The sequence below is a fragment of the Cydia fagiglandana genome, chromosome 9 (genome assembly GCF_963556715.1).
Source record: "Cydia fagiglandana chromosome 9, ilCydFagi1.1, whole genome shotgun sequence".
Classification (NCBI taxonomy): Eukaryota; Metazoa; Arthropoda; class Insecta; order Lepidoptera; family Tortricidae; genus Cydia; species Cydia fagiglandana.
The window spans coordinates 5,203,046-5,224,345 of NC_085940.1; the positions used below are offsets into that span (position 1 = coordinate 5,203,046).

The 21,300-nt window shown below is 41.7% G+C and overlaps 2 protein-coding genes across 3 annotated transcripts in view; one reads left to right on the forward strand and one right to left on the reverse strand.

The window, feature by feature from the left end:
- The first annotated feature begins 4,742 nt into the window (after positions 1 to 4,742).
- LOC134667184 (protein C10-like) lies at positions 4,743 to 9,717 on the forward strand. 2 transcript variants are annotated; one of them, XM_063524504.1, is made up of 3 exons: positions 4,743 to 5,216; positions 5,999 to 6,136; positions 7,442 to 7,583. In XM_063524504.1, the coding sequence occupies exons 1-2, from the start codon at positions 5,000 to 5,002 to the stop codon at positions 6,130 to 6,132; spliced, it is 351 nt and encodes a 116-aa protein (XP_063380574.1). In that variant the 5' UTR covers positions 4,743 to 4,999; the 3' UTR covers positions 6,133 to 6,136; positions 7,442 to 7,583. The 2 variants fall into 2 exon arrangements, with proteins under 2 accessions (XP_063380574.1, XP_063380573.1); XM_063524503.1 differs by lacking the exon at positions 4,743 to 5,216 and having other exon boundaries at positions 7,442 to 9,717.
- An 8,132-nt stretch (positions 9,718 to 17,849) lies between these two features.
- Positions 17,850 to 21,300, reverse strand: part of LOC134667179 (uncharacterized) — a 36,454-nt gene continuing 33,003 nt past the window's right edge. Inside the window, exons 6-8 of the mRNA XM_063524497.1 lie at positions 20,870 to 21,006; positions 19,765 to 19,913; positions 17,850 to 19,035 (exon numbers count right to left, since the gene is read on the reverse strand). Coding sequence (XP_063380567.1) covers positions 18,853 to 19,035; positions 19,765 to 19,913; positions 20,870 to 21,006 — 469 coding nt within the window. The 3' untranslated portion in view covers positions 17,850 to 18,852. The remainder of the gene's footprint in view (positions 19,036 to 19,764; positions 19,914 to 20,869; positions 21,007 to 21,300) is intronic.

Here is a 21,300-nt window from a genome sequence, read left to right on the forward strand (position 1 = left end):
TCTGGTCCTAAAAACAGCGATTTTCTTTATAAACTTCAAAAAAATGGCGCGCTCTGTTGTCATACGTTTTTAGTGTTCTTGCCTAGAGCACTATTTCTATGTTAAATAACACGCGGAGATAGATGATAGTATTTACATATAATGAGAGCAATATTTACAATGAATAATTTACAATTGGATTTGCAAAAACGATTTAGGCTTCCGTGTCGCAGAAGGAAAATTTCGTTGTGTCGGAATGACATTGACGTAGATACGTAGACATGCAGCCGGGTTGTGGGCAGCCAGCATTGCGGTGCGCCACAGGACCCCCCTGGGAGAATCAGAGTCCTGCCTGTAAATGAGAAGAAAAGGTTACTTTCCGGCCAGACCGAGTGGTTCTCACCGGGACAACAGCTTGAGTAGGCTTAGCACTTGTGCCTGTAGGTGAAGCTGTGTCGCTCTGCATGTAAGCTGGTTTGACGCGGTCAATGGAGACTGTCACTGGTCCTCGTAGTAAGTCCAGTGTGACGGTCTTGTCCGTTCTATTTAGCACGCGATATGGGCCTGTGTATGGCGGTTCTAGCGATCCACGCAGTGCATCCTGTCTAAGGAAAACATGGCTGCATGAACTTAGGTCCTTGTGAACAAAGACTGATTTGTTTCCGTGCCTTGATGCGGGGACGGGTCTGAGGTGTAACATCTGGCGTTTCAACTGAGTGACAAAATCATCAGGCTGCAGGGTGTTTGAGGTATGAGAATGAAAGAACTCACCCGGGATGCGTAAAGGCTCACCGTACACCATCTCTGCAGCTGAGCATTTGATGTCTTCCTTCCACGCACTTCTTATGCCGAGTAGGACGATCGGCAACACCTCAGTCCACCTCGTGCTGTTGTGGGCCATGATGGCAGCTTTCAGGGAGCGGTGAAGACGCTCCGCCATCGAATTGGCTTGAGGATGATAAGCCGTCGTGTGACGCAGCTGTGCACCACAAAGCTCTGCCAAGACCTTAAACATACGTGAGGTAAATTGACGTCCTTGGTCAGTAGTTACGGTTTGAGGACAACCAAAACGCGATATCCAAGTATCGTAGAATGCATGGGCTACCGTTTCAGCCGTGATATCAGACAGTGGCTTTGCCTCGGGCCACCGTGTGTACCTGTCAATGGCTGTGAAAAGGTAACGGAATCCTGATGAAGGTGGCAATGGGCCGACCAGATCAATGTGGACATGACTAAACCTTTCTTCTGGTAATTTGAAATTTCCAAGAGGAGAGGAGGTATGACGTTGCACTTTGGCACGTTGACACGATTCGCATGCACGTACCCAGGTACCGCAATCTTTGCGTACAGATGGCCACACGAATCTCTGAGTAACTAGTTTGATTGTGGATCTCGTACCTGGATGACTCATGCCATGAATGGTGTTAAATATCTTCTGGCGATGCTGCTTGACGATAAACGGACGTGGCTTTGCTTGAGACGTGTCACAATATAAATAAACATTGGTACCTGGTACGGGTACTTTCTCAAGCTTCAGTGACGAAGATCGATTGGCAAGAAGTTCTTGTAGCTCTGGGTCTTCCTGCTGAGCTTGCGCGATGGCTTCGAAGTCTGGTGGCACGGCAATGGTCTCGATACGGGAGAGCGTGTCAGCGGTGATGTTGTCTTTCCCGGAGATGTGTCTGATGTCGCTTGTGAACTGCGAAATGAAATCAAGGTAATTGAATTGTCTCGGGGAACATTTCCTGTCTTTTTGCTGAAAGGCGAAGGTGATAGGTTTATGATCCGTGTAAATGACGAAATGTCTGCCTTCTACCATGTAGCGGAAATGTTTGACACTTTCATATATAGCAAGCAACTCCCGATCATACGCGCTGTATTGCGTCTGTTGCCGTGTCATCTTCTTTGAGAAGAAAGCAAGTGGTTGCCACTGTCCTTGCACCAACTGTTGTAAAACGCCGGCCAAGGTCGTGCTTGAAGCATCAGTAACTAGAGCTAGTTCTGCGTCCATAATGGGATGAGCCAGTAATGTAGAGTTTGCAAGACTAGACTTACAGTTCTGAAATGCCTCTAACTGTTGATCTGTCCAAGTTAGTGGAGACGAACTTTTCAGCTTAGGTCCGGTTAGCATGTCGTGAAGAGGGGCTTGGTGTTCGGCAGCGTGAGGAACGAATCTTCTATAAAAGTTCAGCATGCCGAGAAACCTGCGTAAGCCACCGACGGTCTTTGGAGGAGGAAATTCCTGCATAATCTTTACCTTCTCGTCGATGGGACGCGTGCCTTCCTCAGAGACAGTAAATCCTAGGAATGTGACTTCTTTCTGGCCAAAAGAACATTTGGATTCATTGATGAGCATACCGTACTCATGGAACCTATCGAAAACTTGCCGTAGATGATCTAAGTGCTGCTCGGCATCTTTAGAAAAGATGAGCACGTCATCGATGTAGGAGTACACGAAGTCCAGATCTCTGAGCACCTCATCCAGGAACCGTTGAAAGGTTTGGGCAGCGTTTCGGAGTCCAAATGGCATGAATGGGAAGGAGAACATTCCAAATGGAGTCGTAATTGAAGTTTTGCAGATATCATCTTTGTATACGGGAATTTGGTTGTAAGCTTTAACTAAATCTATTTTTGAAAATATTTTACTACCAGCTAGTCGATGTGCGTAGTCCTCTATGTGGCGGACAGGGTATCTGTCAGGGATAGTGCGTGCGTTCAGCGCGCGGTAATCCCCGCACGGCCGCCAACCATTGCCTTTCTTTGGCACCATATGTAGCGCCGACGCCCACGGTGAATCAGATGGTTGCGCTACACCGTCGCGAAGCATCTCTTCAAACTGCTCCTTAGCAATCTTCAGGCGATCTGGAGCTAAACGGCGTGGTCTACAAAAGGTAGGAGGACCTGGAGTAGTTCGAATGTAGTGAACAGTGGAATGCTTTACCTCTCGCGGCAGTCCAGATGGTTTCGTTAAACTGGGATACTCTGCTAGCAAGCGGTGGTACTCACTGTCACCCGAAATTGCCTTAACGCTGGGCTGGTTGCAGTGCTTAAGCTGTCCCGTAGTAGACAAAGTTGTTAAGCTGTCAATGAGTAGTCTTTTATTTCTGCAATCGATAAGAATACCATAATGTGCAAGAAAATCAGCGCCAAGTATAGGTTTGTTTACATTTGCTACGACAAAGTTCCAAATAAAATCTCGGCGTAATCCTATGTCCAACTTTTGCTTGATTATGCCGTATGTATGTATGAGCGAACCATTAGCGGCAGTAAGCGAGTAGTTGTCAGGCGACTTGCATTTAGGCATAAAATGGCGTGGCAGAACGCAGAGGTCAGATCCGGTATCAATGAGGTATTGAATTTTAGTTACTCTGTCCGTGATAAATAGGCGGCAGGTTGTAGTAGGAGGACAGTCAGCAGCCGCCACGGTAGACTGTCTTGCTAGTTTTCCGCTTTAAAGTTGCACGGCGGAATGCAATTCCGTGCGTTGGTACTAAAGTGACTATGATACCAGCACATACCTGATTTGACAGCGTGATACCGACCGTGAGACTTCGATCTGCTGCGACTGCGCGACCTGCTCCTGTTAAAACGCGGACGTCGCTGACCGCTGCTGTTACCGGTGCTTAGCTGAGCAATCTGTTGAGTCATTTCGCTCTGGATGCGCGCCGTTATAGATTGCTCCATCTTCTTAAACATGTCTTCGAACGAAGTCATGCTTGCAACCTGCTTAAAAGAAGAACAAGGTGTCACGTCTAAGATTTGGTCTGCAAGGGTCGCGATGTCGTCTAAAGAAGCCGTCTTCTGAGACGCGATGATCGCTTGCACTTGAGTAGGTAGGCGAGTGGACCACAAACTTCGGAGAAAATCGTCAGTGACACTATCGCCAGCTAATCCTCGAAGGTGACGAAGGAATTGGCTTGGTTTCCTGTCTCCAAGTTCTTCAAATTGCAGCAACTGACGTCTTTTGTTTTCCTGCGACGTTGACAGACGGTCGATCAATTGTTTTTTCAACTTTTCGTATTTATCCGTTTCTGGGGGCTTCGTTATGATATCCCGTACTTCTCGAGCCGTTTTGGGATCTAGCTCTCTGATCACTTGAAAGTATTTCGTGGAATCGGCTTTCACGCCCCAAACGGCGAACTGCGCCTCGACTTGGGCGAACCAAACTTCCGCATCTTCTGCCCAAAATGGTGGTAACCTCATGGTTAACCGATCCACCGCAGCGCCTGATCGTTCGGGCTCTATTTTCTCGCAAACGGAATCTTCGAACTCGTCGGTCATTTTAAATTTCGAAAGTCGCGGGTCACCAATTTAGTGTTCTTGCCTAGAGCACTATTTCTATGTTAAATAACACGCGGAGATAGATGATAGTATTTACATATAATGAGAGCAATATTTACAATGAATAATTTACAATTGGATTTGCAAAAACGATTTAGGCTTCCGTGTCGCAGAAGGAAAATTTCGTTGTGTCGGAATGACATGGACGTAGATACGTAGACATGCAGCCGGGTTGTGGGCAGCCAGCATTGCGGTGCGCCACACGTTAAACACGGTAGGCCGCAACGTAGGACGACAACCCCCATACACAATCCTACCCAACGAGGCAGACTACACGGTAGGAGTGTGAATGGGGGGCTTAAGTTTTGGCAATTAAGAATTATTTAAGGTATTGTTTTAAACGACTAATTTTTTTAAATTATTGTATGAGTTTCACAGTTTTGGCGTCTACAAAGTATTTTTAAACATAATAATCCCCTTCCTGTCCTCAGTCCTGTCAAAGGCTTATTCATCTCACTCAGCGTTTATCTAAAAATTATTTAATTTTTATATTTATCTCATCCATTCTCAAGTTTGGTGACTTAGATATCAATCCTGACTGTCAAACTTATGAATGGTTCTTATCACTGTAGTTATTTGCGTTCAATCCCGTTTATTTTATTAGCAAGCGCTTACACAAGTACAGACTTTACTTTGTCTTAAATACCGTCGATCAATCCGTACATGAAGGGTGAAGACAATGGCATCGCCGCAGAACGTGTCCGTTGACCAGATCCGGCAGATTCTGTCCGAGATCATTGACGCGCTGGACTCGCCAGACTACTCGTGCAAACTGGACGAAGCGAAGGAAGCCGCGGGCAATGAGATGCTGAAAATGATGCAGATTGTGTTCCCCATGGTCGTCCAGATCGAGATGGAGACTATCAAACGACATGGATTCAGTGGTACCCGGGAAGGTTAGCATGTTATTCCTGGTTATTTTTTTTATTTAGCCTATTTTGGTGTCCCACAGCTGGGCAAAGGCCTCCCCTCGTTTTCTCCACTCGACCCTGTTATCGGCATTTTCCCACCATATGGGGTCCAGGTCGTCCATGTCTACCGCATGCACCCAGAATGGTGGGCCAAAATGGTTGTTACAGAGTGGGACCCACGGAGCATGGTGCAGGTCGGGGTTTAGGCAGACCGAAAAGGAGATAGTTATTATTATTAGAATTTATTAACAGGTGGTCTTGTTGGATTAATTATTTGTATAACATTGCCTATATTTTATGCTTATTTTATTTTGATATTGTTACGGTGCAACCTCTATGGTGTTTGCCTCAAAACAGGGTAAACATTACTCTGTGGTATGTTTTTCTTATGATATACATAGCCACAGATAGAGAAAATTGGCTAATCAAGGCTAAAGACTGAGAAAGGTGGAAAGATATGGAGGAGGCCTATACTCGACAGGGGTCCTTAATATAAACTAAGCAACAATATAAACAGAAAACTTCTTAATGAAATACAATTTAAGGAAAAATAAAGGCTTAAATAAATAAATAAAATAATACATAGGAGTCAAAAGATTACCGTCGTCCATGTACACCTGAAACACCAGAGGGATTGTAAGTGTGTTACCAGCTTTTACGATGGGAGTACTCTCTTTATTTGATTAAAACCATATTCTACCGACCCCACGCCTGTTGCATATTATGATATTAGTAAATATAAAATATAAACTCATTGATGTTTTCAGGTATAGTACAGTTCACTCAACTAGTCCGTGAGACGGAGAGTCTTGACGCTGAAGTGTCTCGCCTACACAACCAGATCCGCAGCCACTACCTGCCACCGGTCTCCATCAGTTCCACTGTGGACACGTCTTTGTAATTTGGTATGTTTCTAAACTTACAATTTACCATATGATACACATCCAAAAATTACAAATGTCTTAACCTAATCTAAGAACACAAAAACTTTTCACAAAATTCGTTCCAAGCCCCTCTAGATGCAAAGGAGCCCATCAAGCTCGCCGCGTTGCCATATTGAACCCCAATGGCCAACCTAATATAACTATATTATATTCAAAACTCCTGTTTTCATGGCTTGAGAAATAAAGAGACATAATACGAACTGACAATTAAGCAGTTCGCGATTATAGCGAAGTGATTATATTATAGTATAAATATTATCAGTATCAAATATCTGAAGATGCCTTTAATGACAAGGCATTTAGATATTTTTGAGCACCTCTGCCGGTCTGATATATCTAATGTAGACTGTACTTACGCACATCATTGTCTTGATGATCACGAACTCAATACAAGCTTGTACCCATTGTTTGTAGTGTTCAGTCTATTGTGTGAAAATATTATAGTGTAATAAAATAACAAGCAGTTTTCATACATTGTATTGCTAACACCTGAGTCAGTCTTATTAACATCACCAACCTATCCAAACTTGTAGTCAAGAATACGAAACCAACTCAGGTCATATAATATACGTACGTACCATTGTGCTACTGTGTTGTGACTTAGGGGATACCCACACTGACTCTGCAGTCTGCAGGTAAACTAAGCGACTTATTTAACCAAGCATACAACTATTATAATAGTTTCCGTTTCCGTAGTTTGTTAAAAAACCGCGCCCTTACACTTATCATTATTAATCATAGCTGCATTCGTTTGAGTGCTACGATACCTCAGACAAACACACAAACAGACATTGGCGTCAAAATTATAATACACCTCTTTGCGTCGACGGTTAAAAATTAACTGTCATAGGGAACCATCGTTCGACGCGAGAGGTATAGCCTCCTAAGGCCTAGCCATACAAATGAAAAATGCAAAATTTGCCACAGAAATATGAACCTTTAGTGTAGTTGATGTTGCGTTATTTAAAAACTGAACGAAACAAAGTAAAAGCAACACTGTTGCAATCGAATATGATTTAAGTACTATAGGTAAGGTAGGGCCGTGGGCCTTAGAAGGACAGATAATGACTTGTAAAAAGATTGACAATCTTTTATTTACCGGTCTCTGGTGGTTGAGTAATTAAAACAAATATTTGAACTTATGATACTCGTGGTACGTTTATGCAGTAGTGTAGTAGATAAGAGCTTCATATCAAGTTAGGCATTTTAACGTTGTTTATGCATATTTTAACAAGCCAAAGTTAATGAAGATTGTCTCTATTCCAGATGCAAAATCAATGAACAATCCAAAATGAAACGGAGAAGAAATCTCTACGTGTTCACTGTGTGTGTGCTCGTGTTTCTATACTACTTCTGTGGTGTTAGTGACTATGTGTTCTCAAGAGATTTTGACAGTGAATTTGACTATCCACTCAACACGGATATTCGGCCGATTGTTGTCGATATATTAGCTGGTTATAAACCTAGCGTAACCCCTATAAATATATACCCATATAGGTTCCTTAGTAACTCTGGGAAATGTAATGCTGTGGAGAAGCTTGACCTGTTTATATTAGTCAAATCTGCTATGAATCATTTTCAACACAGGAAAGCTATAAGACAGACGTATGGCCAAGAGAGCTATCTACCAGGGCGCATCGTCAAAATCCTATTCTTTCTTGGAATAAATGACATGAAATCTCAAACGCAAAGGATGATAGAAAAAGAAATAGACGAACATAATGACATTATACAGATAGATTTTCATGATAATTATTATAACAATACTTTTAAGACTATGATGTCTTTTCGATGGGCGTACGAACATTGCTCCACGGCAGATTATTATTTATTCACAGACGACGATATGTATATATCTGTTAGCAATCTTTTGAACTATGTATCAGAGCAGCCTCCAACAGGATTGAGCACGACTTTTTATGGAAACGAAAGAGACAGACTACTTTTCGCCGGTTACGTGTTTAAATCCGCGCCGCATAGATATATAACTAGTAAATGGAGAGTATCTATAGATGAATATCCATGGAATCGTTGGCCGCCTTATGTCACGGCGGGCGCTTACGTCCTATCTAATAAGGCTATTAAAATAATGTACATAGGGAGTTTATATGTAAAACATTTCAGATTTGATGATATTTATTTGGGTATAGTCGCGAAGAAGGTTGGCATAGAGCCGACCCATTGTCCACATTTCTATTTTTACAAGAAGAAGTATAGTAAAGAGGACTACAGTGAAGTGATAGCCTCTCATGGATACAGTGATCACAGTGAGTTGGTGCGGGTGTGGAACGAACAGAATAGGATTATTTGATGGTTGTTTGATTGCAATGCAGCGTGACATTAGTGAATTTATTATAGTGTTGGTTTAAGAGTCCTTAGTGAATAATTATAAGTATAATAATTTTATTTTCACCACACCAGCTCGGAAAGGCTAACTTTGCACAAAGACATATGTAACTTCGTATAAGACGAATAAATAAAGTCTAAGGAAAAAATGTGCCTCGGAAATCAAGAAAAAGTCATTCTCGGATAGATGCCGCACACATAAGGAATGCAAATCGGTTATTTAGAGGTCCGAGCCTCTGCTTGACCCACCTTGAGATTACGATCGGCTTTTCCCCAAGTAAATCGTTCTACAAACTCCCTATAACCTACTTACAGCCACCTTAAGTGGCAACACTGGCGTGACGTCACTACCGGAACAGGCACCAACGCGAGCCGGCTAGCTGCTTGGTCAGTACGCTTTGACTTTTCCCCCAAGTAACGACGTGTGTTCGTTCGCAAAGCGAATATAAAAGTGAACTATCTACGTTTAGTTCTACAAGTGTAAGACTAAGGTAAGTCTATTTCCCTTTCTTTTAGCAACCTACGAGTTAATTTTATTGATGCTCCGGACGGCTTACCGCCTCTGAGAGCCATCAAATCACATTACGTTATTAGACGTATGCGAGCAGCGTGTATCACATCACCTGCTCCTGCTTTTTGAGTAAACGTGCTTTATACGCACTACAAAAGCAAAAACCCGGAACGAAAGGGATCGTATATCCCTATATCTGACCCGTCGTCTCAATTAGGATTGTTCATTTTTTTTCAAATGTTCTATTTCGATAACCATTTCGAGATATAAGGTTTTTAAACAGTTTCCGACATTTGCTGCGATATAATAATTGAGGATTGAAGATATTTCAACAAATATCCTTATGACCTTAGTTTGACCTTCTCCTGGGCTGAATGTAAAGTCATTGCATAATAAAAGTTATCGAACCATAGTAAATAAATCCGTCACTCACGTATTGTCAAAGTTATCATTGTCATCGATTGTCATAACAAAATTTTTCAGTTAAACCGCTGCGCTTGTTTGTTACAATTTGATTTATAATTAATACCTAAACAGTAGATTTCATTGCTTAATAATATATCAAAAACCTTGTTCCTATGTGTGGGAATGATTCACAAAAATAATAGTTCGAATCCACGAAGACCTACGACGTGAAAGATGGTGCCGTGAATTAAACTTGGAAGAACCTACCCACTTCACGTGTTACACACAGTATTGCTGTGAGAATCACGTCGATGTAAGTATAAAATTAATATTAATTTACTACAATTAAGTATTTAAAAGCTCACTTTATTGGTAGGGTCGTGGTATCTATTTATTTTCTGTGGTAATGTAGCCAGAGTATCTAAAGGCAAACCGTTAAACAGAGATGGTGCCTACTAGAAAGAAGGAATATACAAGAATACATAGCCATACTCTACTCAAAATTCAGCCTGAAACTGCTTTAAAAAGATATAATTTCTAATTTCCAGGTACATGTTGCAGTGCAAGCTGCTGATATCATGGTGGACAAGACTTAATAAAGAGTTGTGAATAGTAAAACATGTTTTTGTTTACCTACTTTTTTATTAATTTGATGGCGACTGTACCTATTTGTTTGTTAAAAATGTTGACAAAAATTTATTCACATTTTGTACCCTGTTTTCCACCCATTAAAAAAAATAGTAGAATATCGTTTCTAAACACATAAGCAGAAACTTGTACAATTAGGATTGTTCATTTTTTTTCAAATGTTCTATTTCGATAACCATTTCGAGATATAAGGTTTTTAAACAGTTTCCGACATTTGCTGCGATATAATAATTGAGGATTGAAGATATTTCAACAAATATCCTTATGACCTTAGTTTGACCTTCTCCTGGGCTGAATGTAAAGTCATTGCATAATAAAAGTTATCGAACCATAGTAAATAAATCCGTCACTCACGTATTGTCAAAGTTATCATTGTCATCGATTGTCATAACAAAATTTTTCAGTTAAACCGCTGCGCTTGTTTGTTACAATTTGATTTATAATTAATACCTAAACAGTAGATTTCATTGCTTAATAATATATCAAAAACCTTGTTCCTATGTGTGGGAATGATTCACAAAAATAATAGTTCGAATCCACGAAGACCTACGACGTGAAAGATGGTGCCGTGAATTAAACTTGGAAGAACCTACCCACTTCACGTGTTACACACAGTATTGCTGTGAGAATCACGTCGATGTAAGTATAAAATTAATATTAATTTACTACAATTAAGTATTTAAAAGCTCACTTTATTGGTAGGGTCGTGGTATCTATTTATTTTCTGTGGTAATGTAGCCAGAGTATCTAAAGGCAAACCGTTAAACAGAGATGGTGCCTACTAGAAAGAAGGAATATACAAGAATACATAGCCATACTCTACTCAAAATTCAGCCTGAAACTGCTTTAAAAAGATATAATTTCTAATTTCCAGGTACATGTTGCAGTGCAAGCTGCTGATATCATGGTGGACAAGACTTAATAAAGAGTTGTGAATAATAAAACATGTTTTTGTTTACCTACTTTTTTATTAATTTGGGAAATATGTTATATATGTTTCCAAAAAAAATAGTAACTTTACATTAAATTAATGTTTATCATTTTCTGCACGAGCATCTGACAATGATGGCTTCTTGTTGACCATCCAGAAGAGAAGTGTATGGTTTGTTATTTACTCTGTTCCCAGGCATTATTTACGGTCGTAAAGTATTACAACGATTAATAATTAATATGACGTTCGTTCCAATACAAAATGCTCAACTTTGTTCTGGGCCCAAGTGCAGTTACATATCTCACAGCTGTATCTAAATAGGAATCACGATGACCTGAAATAATAGGCTATAATTAGCAAAATTGGCATGTTCCTAATATAGTAGTATAAGTATGTAGTACAATATCCAAACAATGATGACAAGCCGGTAGAAAGCACCCACTGGGTGCTAAGCTACCTTTAGCAATGGACGCTTGTAACGATTTTATGAATCCAATCTTCTTACAAATCGAATCAGTTAAAATATATATGATGTAGGTAACTTACATTTGTATTTTTGCTCCCTTGATTTCAGCCAAGTTATGGTTGGAGTTGGATGCTATATGGATACATACTCCAATAAAACTAAGTTATATTATATAACTTAGGCAGATTTCTGGAATCAGCTTTCTCAAATTTATAGCGTAGGTATTTTGAAATTAATGATTCAAAATAAACGAGTTTTCCATTCCAGACGATTGTTATTTATAGAAACACGTGACACTGACATTGTCGACAGGTGACATTACAATCAATTGACAATGACAACTATTTTTTTAATGCTTGTTGTTGCTTGTGCATTATCCTAATCAGCCGACGACATGTAATTTACGAGAAGTCGTATCTCATATTTTCAATAAATTATAAATATTCAACCGAGCCACGAATTACTAAATCATTCAAATTGGTATCTTAAATTAACCTATATTTTCAGAAAATAAAATAAAAATGGGGGTCTAAAAAAATGAACAATCCTAATTGAGCCGTCGGCTCCTATCCGTTCCATACTGGACCCGTCCGACGGGCGGTCCGGCTGACCCGACGGTTCACTGTACATACCATCAGTTCCGCCCGTCGGACCAACGGCCCGACGCTTCGCGCGACCGTCCTCTCTAAGCCTAATTGATCCGACGGATCATCAGTTACAGCTATGCTCAAATAGTATTCCTTTTTCAGGAATATGCCAACAATCCAAGAGATCCTTCTACTCACGGGCACCACAGCCTCCTCCTCAAAGGACCCGATCGACAAGCTGCATGACGCCGTTCTACCGTTCATGCCGTTAGACTGGAAGGACTGGCAAATAGAAGAGGTCAATATTCGAGAGCTCATTGGCGATCCACCCGATCCTAAGATAACCAACAAATTGCGCTATGCGATCCCGACAGCAGACATAGCAGCAGCTTTTAACCTGAAGGAACTATCCGAAAAAACATATAAAAACATAAAATTGAAGATGCTTGAATGGCCTTTTACCAGAGCCCTAATTTATGCCCCTTACTCACTGGCTGTTAAAATACACGGCAACAACGTGGAAAATGTTCTGAATACAGTTAGAACGATGAAACCACATCTTTGTAGCAGAGAAGTGACCGATAATTTCTTAAGAGGACGCTCTTCGTCGCGGGGCTCAAAACGAGCTCCAAGCTCTCCAGCTCGGTCCTTAACCAGAACGAAGCGACTGAGGACCCCTGGGAACACAGAAAAAACACAGAGCGCCACACCGGATCCTATTGCCGCTGCACTGGCGAAACAAACTGAAATGTTCGCCGCCCTGATGAAACAAATGGTGGCCGCCTCGAACAACACCGCCGAGCGCGTCATACAAGCGGTAAACTCAGTTAAAGACGTTCAAGTGGCTGATGATCATACTATCGCTGAAGCGGACACGTCCTATTCCGACATTGATATAGGATCGAACAACGAAAGCGAGGAGCGCCAAGAAACGCCAGTACCAACATGGGGTGACAAGACAGAAGCCATAGCGGGTCTTTGCTTTGACACGATCACTACAGAAGCTGAACCTCCTGTTCCAGCGGCAGATGCAGACATGGTAGCAAAAGGAGCTAAATGCCAACGCCTTGGCTCTGACACATGGAATAATCTGCGTTACAAAGAAGCGGAAAAAACGCTACATGGAACTCCGGTTTTCACTGCATTAAAAATCAACCCTCAGCTAAGCAAGATCACGCCGAAATGGTGTAATCCAGATATACTCTTGAAAATCGACAAAACCTTAGGGGTTCTCACGCATGCCTTTCTGCTGGAGCGACGAGCCCTAGAAAATGGGCTCCAGCAGATAGCAAGAGAGGTGGATGACCCCCTCATTTTCAATGCGATACACCGGAATGTACTCTCAAAAGAGTCTGGGTACAGGCGTATCTCCGACCAGGCGCTACAATACGTCTGTGGCCGGCGCTCCGAAATAATATCGACCAGAAGAGCGTTCTACTCATCCTCGGATATGGCGTGTGACACCGTCATGCAGAACATCCCGCCTTCTAAGACACACTTGTTTGATGAAGCAATGCTTTCAGAAGCTTTCAAACAATATGGCGGATATGAAAAGTTTTTTCCCCCGAAGAAACCGGAGTTCAAAAGCAAAATGCAAAACAAAACTCCCAACGCTGGGAGCGGGAACTTCAATAGGACAAGACAACCTCGACGAGCCCACGGGCCAGCCAAACCGTCTGGTCATCAAAAGAATCGTGCCAAGGACACTCAAAGCTCGAAGAAGGACTCCAGAAAGCGCCCCACGCGAGCTGCGCATAATAAAAAATATTGACAATCAGTTTCGAGCCGGGGCACTACGTCTAAGGGTAAATCAGTGGAGAAAATTAGGAGCAAATCAAACTCTACTAGACATAATAAAAGGATACAGGATCCCCTTTATCAAAAAACCCCCGTTAATGTGCCTCTCCAAGGAAGACATCAAATCACTGGAGACGACGCCCAGCCTTACCATGGACTCGGAAATTCGGGGCCTACAAACAATTGGGGCGATAGAGCCAGCATCGGCTCCAACGGGGTTCCTGTCCCCTTTATTCCTGAAAAAGAAACCGGACGGCAGCTTTCGGCAGATCTTCAATTTGAAAAACTTAAACAAATTTTTAGAACCAAGAAAGTTCAGGCTTATAAACTCCCAAAAAGTTCAAAACTTCTTACAACCACAGGATTACTTACTGAAAATAGATATTTCAAAGGCATATTTTCATGTGCCAATAATAGAGCAGCACAGGAGATTCCTGATGCTAAAGGTGGGAGAAAGCCTCTTTCAAATGACGTGTCTGCCCTTTGGTCTAGCAACTGCACCTCAAGTCTTCGCCAAACTAACGAACTGGGTAGCAAGCATCCTAAGAAGCGAAGGCATCCGCGTGGTCGTGTATCTCGACGACTTCCTCATAGCGGGGCAGAATCCGTCACAACTAACAAAACAAGGAATTCGTGCCTGTCAAATACTAAAGTACCTCGGATGGCAACTGAACTCCGGAAAGACCAGCCAAACTCCATCTCAAAAACAAGAATACCTCGGGATTATTTGGGACACGCAAGCGGACATAAAGAGTATAGACCACAAGAAAAACTTGCTTACGAGGAAACAACTGTCGAAAATACTAACGGAACAAAAATGCACCTGGCTAGAAGCAAAACGTCTTCTAGGACGTCTGACTTTCGCGTCCTTTGTCGTGCCTTACGGGCGACTGCACTGTCGGCACCTCCAGAGAGACAACAACAAAATGAGAAGATTCCCGACGAGCAAAAAATATGCTCTGTCCCCGGAGACTCTATCCGATTGCACGTGGTGGCTAGGACACCTGTCCGACAATTCTGCTATTTTTCCAAAACAAACGACAATTTTTATATCGACAGACGCATCGGACTGGGGATGGGGCGCATCCATAAATGGCAGACACCAAAAAGGACCGTGGAACAGCAAGCAAAAAACGTGGCACTGCAACAGGAAGGAATTGTGGACAGTATTCATAGTGCTAAAGAAGAACAAGAAAATAGTACGAGGACAAACGTGCCTTCTACAATCAGACAACCAAACTGTCGTAGCTTATCTGCAGAAACAAGGGGGCACCAAATCCTTGGTCCTGCTGAAGCTAACGAGAATGATATTCCAGCTCATCAATCAACTAAATATAACGCTTACAGCGAGACACATCCCGGGTCGATACAACGCTACGGCGGACAGCCTCTCTCGCCAACAAGAACTTCCGGAGTGGTCCCTGTCGAATTCAGTCATGGACACGATATTCAGCAAATGGGGAACACCACAGATCGACCTTTTTGCGTCAGCTCAGTCGAAGGTGGTACCAGTGTACGTGACCGAGGACATACGGGATCGAAACGCATTATTCGTAGATGCTTTCTCCAGACATTGGAACTGGAACCTGGCGTGGATATTCCCCCCACCATGTCTAATGCCGAGAGTACTTTGCCACCTGAACAAAGCGCGAGGAATCTACTTAATTGCCTGCCCGAGGTGGCACAAAGTACATTGGAGAGCCGATCTCAAATCTCGCGCAACAGCAGCCCCGTTCACGATTCGAGATTTACAATTCAATCTAATGGATCGCAGAACCAACCAACCACCTCCAGAAGTGAGAGACCTAGAATTGGAAGTCTGGAGGGTACGGGGTGGGCCTCCGAGATAAACACCTGGCCACAAGAGTACAAGGACCTTCTCGAAAATTCCTGGCGAAAAAGCTCTTTACGAACATACCATTCAGCATGGATCAGATGGAAAAAATGGGCAGCTGAAAATTCCTGTTCTATTAATGACCCGTCTCCAGAAAAAGTGGCAGAATATCTATGTTTTCTTCATCATAGAGAACATCTAGCCGCTGCAACAATATTAGTACATAAATCAGTGATTTGTACCTTTGCCAATCCATCGAGATCAGAATTAATCTCCAGTCATCCATTAGTGAGAAACATACTTAAGGGCATATCAATATCTAAGCCTAAGGTTAAGAAACCTATATGGAATTTGGATGACATTTTAATTGGTCTGAATAAAAGTATAGTAAATGAGGATAGCTTATATCAAGTCTCCAGACATACGGCTCTGCTACTGTTACTGCATTCAGGTAGACGTATCCACGACTTGACGTTATTAGATATATCACCTAACAATTGCCATATTAGCGCCGACTCTGTCATCCTTCAACCGAGGTTTGGATCGAAAACAGACTGCACAAAATTTCGTCAAACCGGATGGGCCCTCAAGGCCAATCATGTCAAGAATCTTAATTCCGTATTTTGGATTAAAAAATTATTAGAGGTATCGTTGCCTCGGCGAAACGCTAGGCAATCTTTGAACAGTCTGTTTATCACAACTAGAGGGAAGGTACAAGAAGCCAGTAGATGCGTGATAGCCGGTTGGATAAAAAACTACTTCAAGGAACTTCACATAAATGCTCCGCCTGGCTCCACCCGTGCTGCAGTGGCAAGTGACAACTACTCCCTGAGCGGTTTAGACATAGAAGACGTCTTGTCTAAAGGAAACTGGAGATCGCAAGAAACATTCTTCAGACATTACTATAGGCAAATCAGCCGACCACGTATGATTAATACCGACAGACCTTCCAATCATTTCAATGCGGTCTAGTCTATTCTAAGAGGTATCGTTTTTAATTCACCCTTTAATTACTTGTAATAAGTAGAAATAAAGTGATTCCTAACAATATCTTAATATGAATTATTATTGAAATCATCACGATACCATTCACAGTACACCAATCGAAAAATGCCGGCAGAAACCAAACACATCTCAAGGTGGGTCAAGCAGAGGCTCGGACCTCTAAATATAACCGTTTTTCCCCCGAAAGGGATAAAAACGAATATTTCGAGTCCAGCCGAAGCTTGACCCACCCAAGTTTAAATGCCTTGCCGGCATATAAAGGTACTGACCAAGCAGCTAGCCGGCTCGCGTTGGTGCCTGTTCCGGTAGTGACGTCACGCCAGTGTTGCCACTTAAGGTGGCTGTAAGTAGGTTATAGGGAGTTTGTAGAACGATTTACTTGGGGAAAAGCCGATCGTAATCTCAAGGTGGGTCAAGCTTCGGCTGGACTCGAAATATTCGTTTTTATCCCTTTCGGGGGAAAAACGGTTATATTTTTTGTATGGAAATAACCGCGGTTTCGGTTAAAAACCGATTATTTCCATACAAAAAATAACCGATTTGCATTCCCTGCGCACACACCTTTAGCCTATGCTCGGCTAGATGGCGTGACGATACCATTTCATATTTAACAATTTTAACACATAGATATCAGTAAAATTAACCATATGTATACATTTTTTTTATAATTTTATACGTTTTCATTTTGAGTTTTAGTCGTGTGTCGATAGATGGCAGTAAATTTACTGTGACTACAAAATTTACAATAACAGTACCCCTCTATATCTATACTATCTATTCTTTTTGCTTTGCACTTCAAAAACTGATAGCAAAGTTACATTTTATTTACAAAGTAATCAAATGCAAATTTTGAGGTGTTTTTTTATGTATGCTCGTAGAATTGACTTTTAAATGATGATTTTGGATGATAAATATTTAATAACATTCATTTGGTTTGATTTTGTTTCATATTTTACATTTAATATTTGCTTTGGGTTGGTGTGATGAAAAATATTGTCTCACTCGGGGGCAAGTTTTGTTTAAAGGGCCCCACTGATTAACAGTTCGCCGGACGGTATCGGCCTGTCAGTTAGAACAAAATTTTGACAGTTCCGAAGAACTGACAGGCCGATACCGTCCGGCGGACTGTTAATCAGTGGGGCCCTTTACCCTCGTGCTTTGACATTCAGGATAACTGGGGGCACGGCCGTGCCCCCGCCAAGATAGTGATAGGTTTGTCCCCCACAGTGATTGTTTTGTAAAATGTGTATTTGGTAAAAGCTACAACTAGGAGGTAATAAAAAAATATGTATAACAATTGTATATTTGATAAGTAAATATCTCATCACAACATTGTACTATTTATTTTATAATGTCAACAGTAAACAATAACTTTACTTAATATGTATGTATTTTCATTTACATTCGAATAATAACCTTATAATTATAGATGATAAAGTCGTGATTGGCAGAGCATTTGACATTTGCTTCATTTATTGTCTAAATATGCCACAATCTTCGAGCAACAATGTTACTAGTCATTTAACTAGGGTAATTCGCCAGTAACCGGCCATTGTTAGTAATTGGCCACCAAATGAATTCTATTTACCTATAAACAGAGTTCATTTTAGTATAAAGTTAGCACTGGGGGTACGGCCGGGGACTTTTGATATGTTCACCTCCTAACTAGTCCAAGCAAAGTTACGGATTCAAAAATTGTGTTCCTAGCATTTGCCTCTATACCTTCTTATTGCTTGGCCTATAGCAAGGCGTGGCTCACTCCGCGATATCGTCGCTTTGCTACAGGTAGCTAAAAGTACATCCGTTCCACCCCAATTTTGGGGAAAGCCATAAGCCGCGCGTGGCGCTGTCGCCACCTAGCGGTCATATCTGTGCTGATCGTAACAGACGCGTTTTGTTAGAGAGTGAGTCTTATGTTTTATGTACCTAGTACTATTATTTATTCTGATAGCCTCGTAAGGCCCACCATAGAAAGTTTCCCTATTTTTAATTTGAACCTTGTTGTTTTATACATTAGGGTGACTTTCGTTTTAGAAAACAATGAAACAAAGGAAATGCTACGTTATTTCCTTTCTGAAAGGTTCAAATTAGATTGAAACAGTGTACATTGTAATGCACATTGGGCCTTACGAGGATAGGGAAACGTTCTAAATTTTAGTAGCCTTCCCCGCCTCCGCCTCAATCTCCTTGAACACGTAGGTGATCTTCATGATGGCCAGCCATAGGTCCTCGTCCGTTATTCCGTTGTGGAGTGTAAAGCGAATAGTTTGGTCGTCGAAGATGATGCTTTTCAATATCACGCCTTCGTCGTTCGCGGTTTTGCAGTCGCCCTGTAACACAAATGTGACAATTATAGATTTAAGCTTGGCAAAGAAGAGTAGAAATTCAAAAGTGGCAACACTGTATGTCGTCCTGTTTTATTATATGAATTGGTTTGAAAGGGACGACACCTAAATTTTACCCCCGTGGCGTCAGTGGCACGGCAAATGGATGCGCCGTTTGGCGTTCAAAAGGGTAATTAATGCAGTATATTTAGTATAAATATTAATAAATAAATCTGGATCTGGAATCTAAATCGAAATTCGATGAACGTTCTGCGCGTGCCCATGTTAAGGTTTTATTAGGCAGGTTTATCCGTTACCCACAATTATTTTTAATTTTGTTTTTACTGATATGGTTCAACTTTACTTAATTCAGACACCCCTATCTATGCCTGTCAAAGTGTTAAGATTGGTGTCTATTTAAAAGGGATAAGGTTATGGTATGTAATGGGATGGTAAAAGGGATATGTAGTAAGTAGGTCGCCGTATCAGGTGGCGACCTGATGCGGCACGACAGATTCTTTTTAAACATCCTGGAGGGCAAGATTGAGGGGAAGAGACGCAGCGGAAGGCCCAGGCTCACATATCTCAGCCAAATAAAAGATAAAGTTTCTGTCGTGTCGTACGAGGTAGTTAAAAGTCTGGCCCAGCAAAAAGAAGAGGCGATTACTCCACCGACAAGAGCATAGCTCATAAATATTGATGATGATGAATATGATATAGTAAGTAGGTACAAACCTGTGTCTCCTGCAGCGAAACTTGCGCTAACCTCTGTACGACCCTTCCCGCCCCGACGGGACATTTCGGTGTGAGTCGCACCAGAACTATGTTGGTGTGCTGGTTCTGGACGTCCACGGTGAAACATTTCAGGAACATGCCTTCGATTACTGGAATTAAAATAAAAATAGATTGGGATAAAGTTACTAATAAGAATGGGTAAAAATTATGTCAATATTACTCGGCATGCTCTCTTTAATTGCAAGATACATATAAGGTAGAAGTACTAGTGCTCCACGCTGCGCTAGTATTCGACATGGGCACTTTATGTCAAAGTGACAAGGATTAAATTTGAATACAGAAAAATATTACTTTGACATAAAGTGCCCATGTCGAATATACTAGTGCAGTGCAGCGTCAAGCACTAGTACTTCTACCTTATGTATTTTAAATATTTGGTTATAACAATGGAAAGTGACTATCATAAGTCACTCACAGATAAAGTTCGTGTTTTATCGTATCGTAGCCACCTATGATAGGTAATTTATGAACATGTGAACAGCGTTCCCTAGGCGAACCCTAACATTAAAAAAAATAAAGTTCAAAATCAAGTGGGAAATATGTTCCCTCTGCCTTATAAAGACTTAACCTCTTGTATGCCGGAACGCGCATCCGTGCAAGAAGTATCAAATAGTTCAATACTTACTAACGTGGATCCACGTTCCGTGTTTAACTTGACAGTGACATTTACACTTCACGCCAATAAGGAGATACTCTACAGTTTAAGCACACTCCCCTGCGCATTGTCGGGCATTCGCGTCTAGGTATAAATAAAAAATACGTATACTCGCTATGGAATGCTAATATTGCGTGGTGACCACGAAAAGATGCTTTTAGACAGCGGTCGGCAACGAGCGGCCCGCAAACCTCTTACTTGCGGCCCGCGAGCCTCCCTGGCTATTTTGTATGTAATATGGACAAACGACAATGTCTGATAAAGTCATAAATATTAACAAAGTGTGGGCCGCGTCAACTTTATTAACTACTATGTGGCCCTTGGCTTGTAAAAGGTTAGCGACCGCTGCTCTAAGATCTAAAATCTAGCTTAACTGATCGGAAACATTACCTTTAGCCATTCTGTTGGCGCGTTTGTGGTCCAACTCCAGCTGCGGCACAATTTCATCGAGCGCCACAAGTGCACACGCCGCCAACACTCCGGCTTGCCGCATACCGCCTCCTAACATCTTTCGGACGCGTCGCGCTCTGAAATAAAAAAAAAAGAGACTCGTATAAACTCGTATGTACGCGTATTTGAACTTTTGAAGTGGACTAATCTCAAGATGTAGATTTTTTTAATATGATAACCCAGCCTGCAATAATGAATACGCAACCTGCGGCCCACCGGGCTCTGCAAGTGACCTTGCCATCCGAATATGTTACCTTTATCCCCTTAGTCCGTAGCGGCAACATACTTGCCATCATAATTAAAACAAAAACGCATCTCTACTACAATTGACGGTTCGAAATCGAATAACTGCAAAGGAATGTCAAATTGTT

Excerpts from the sequence above, each read along its gene's own strand:
- LOC134667184 (XM_063524503.1), top strand. The coding sequence starts at position 7,467 with ATGAAACGGAGAAGAAATCTCTACGTGTTCACTGTGTGTGTGCTCGTG.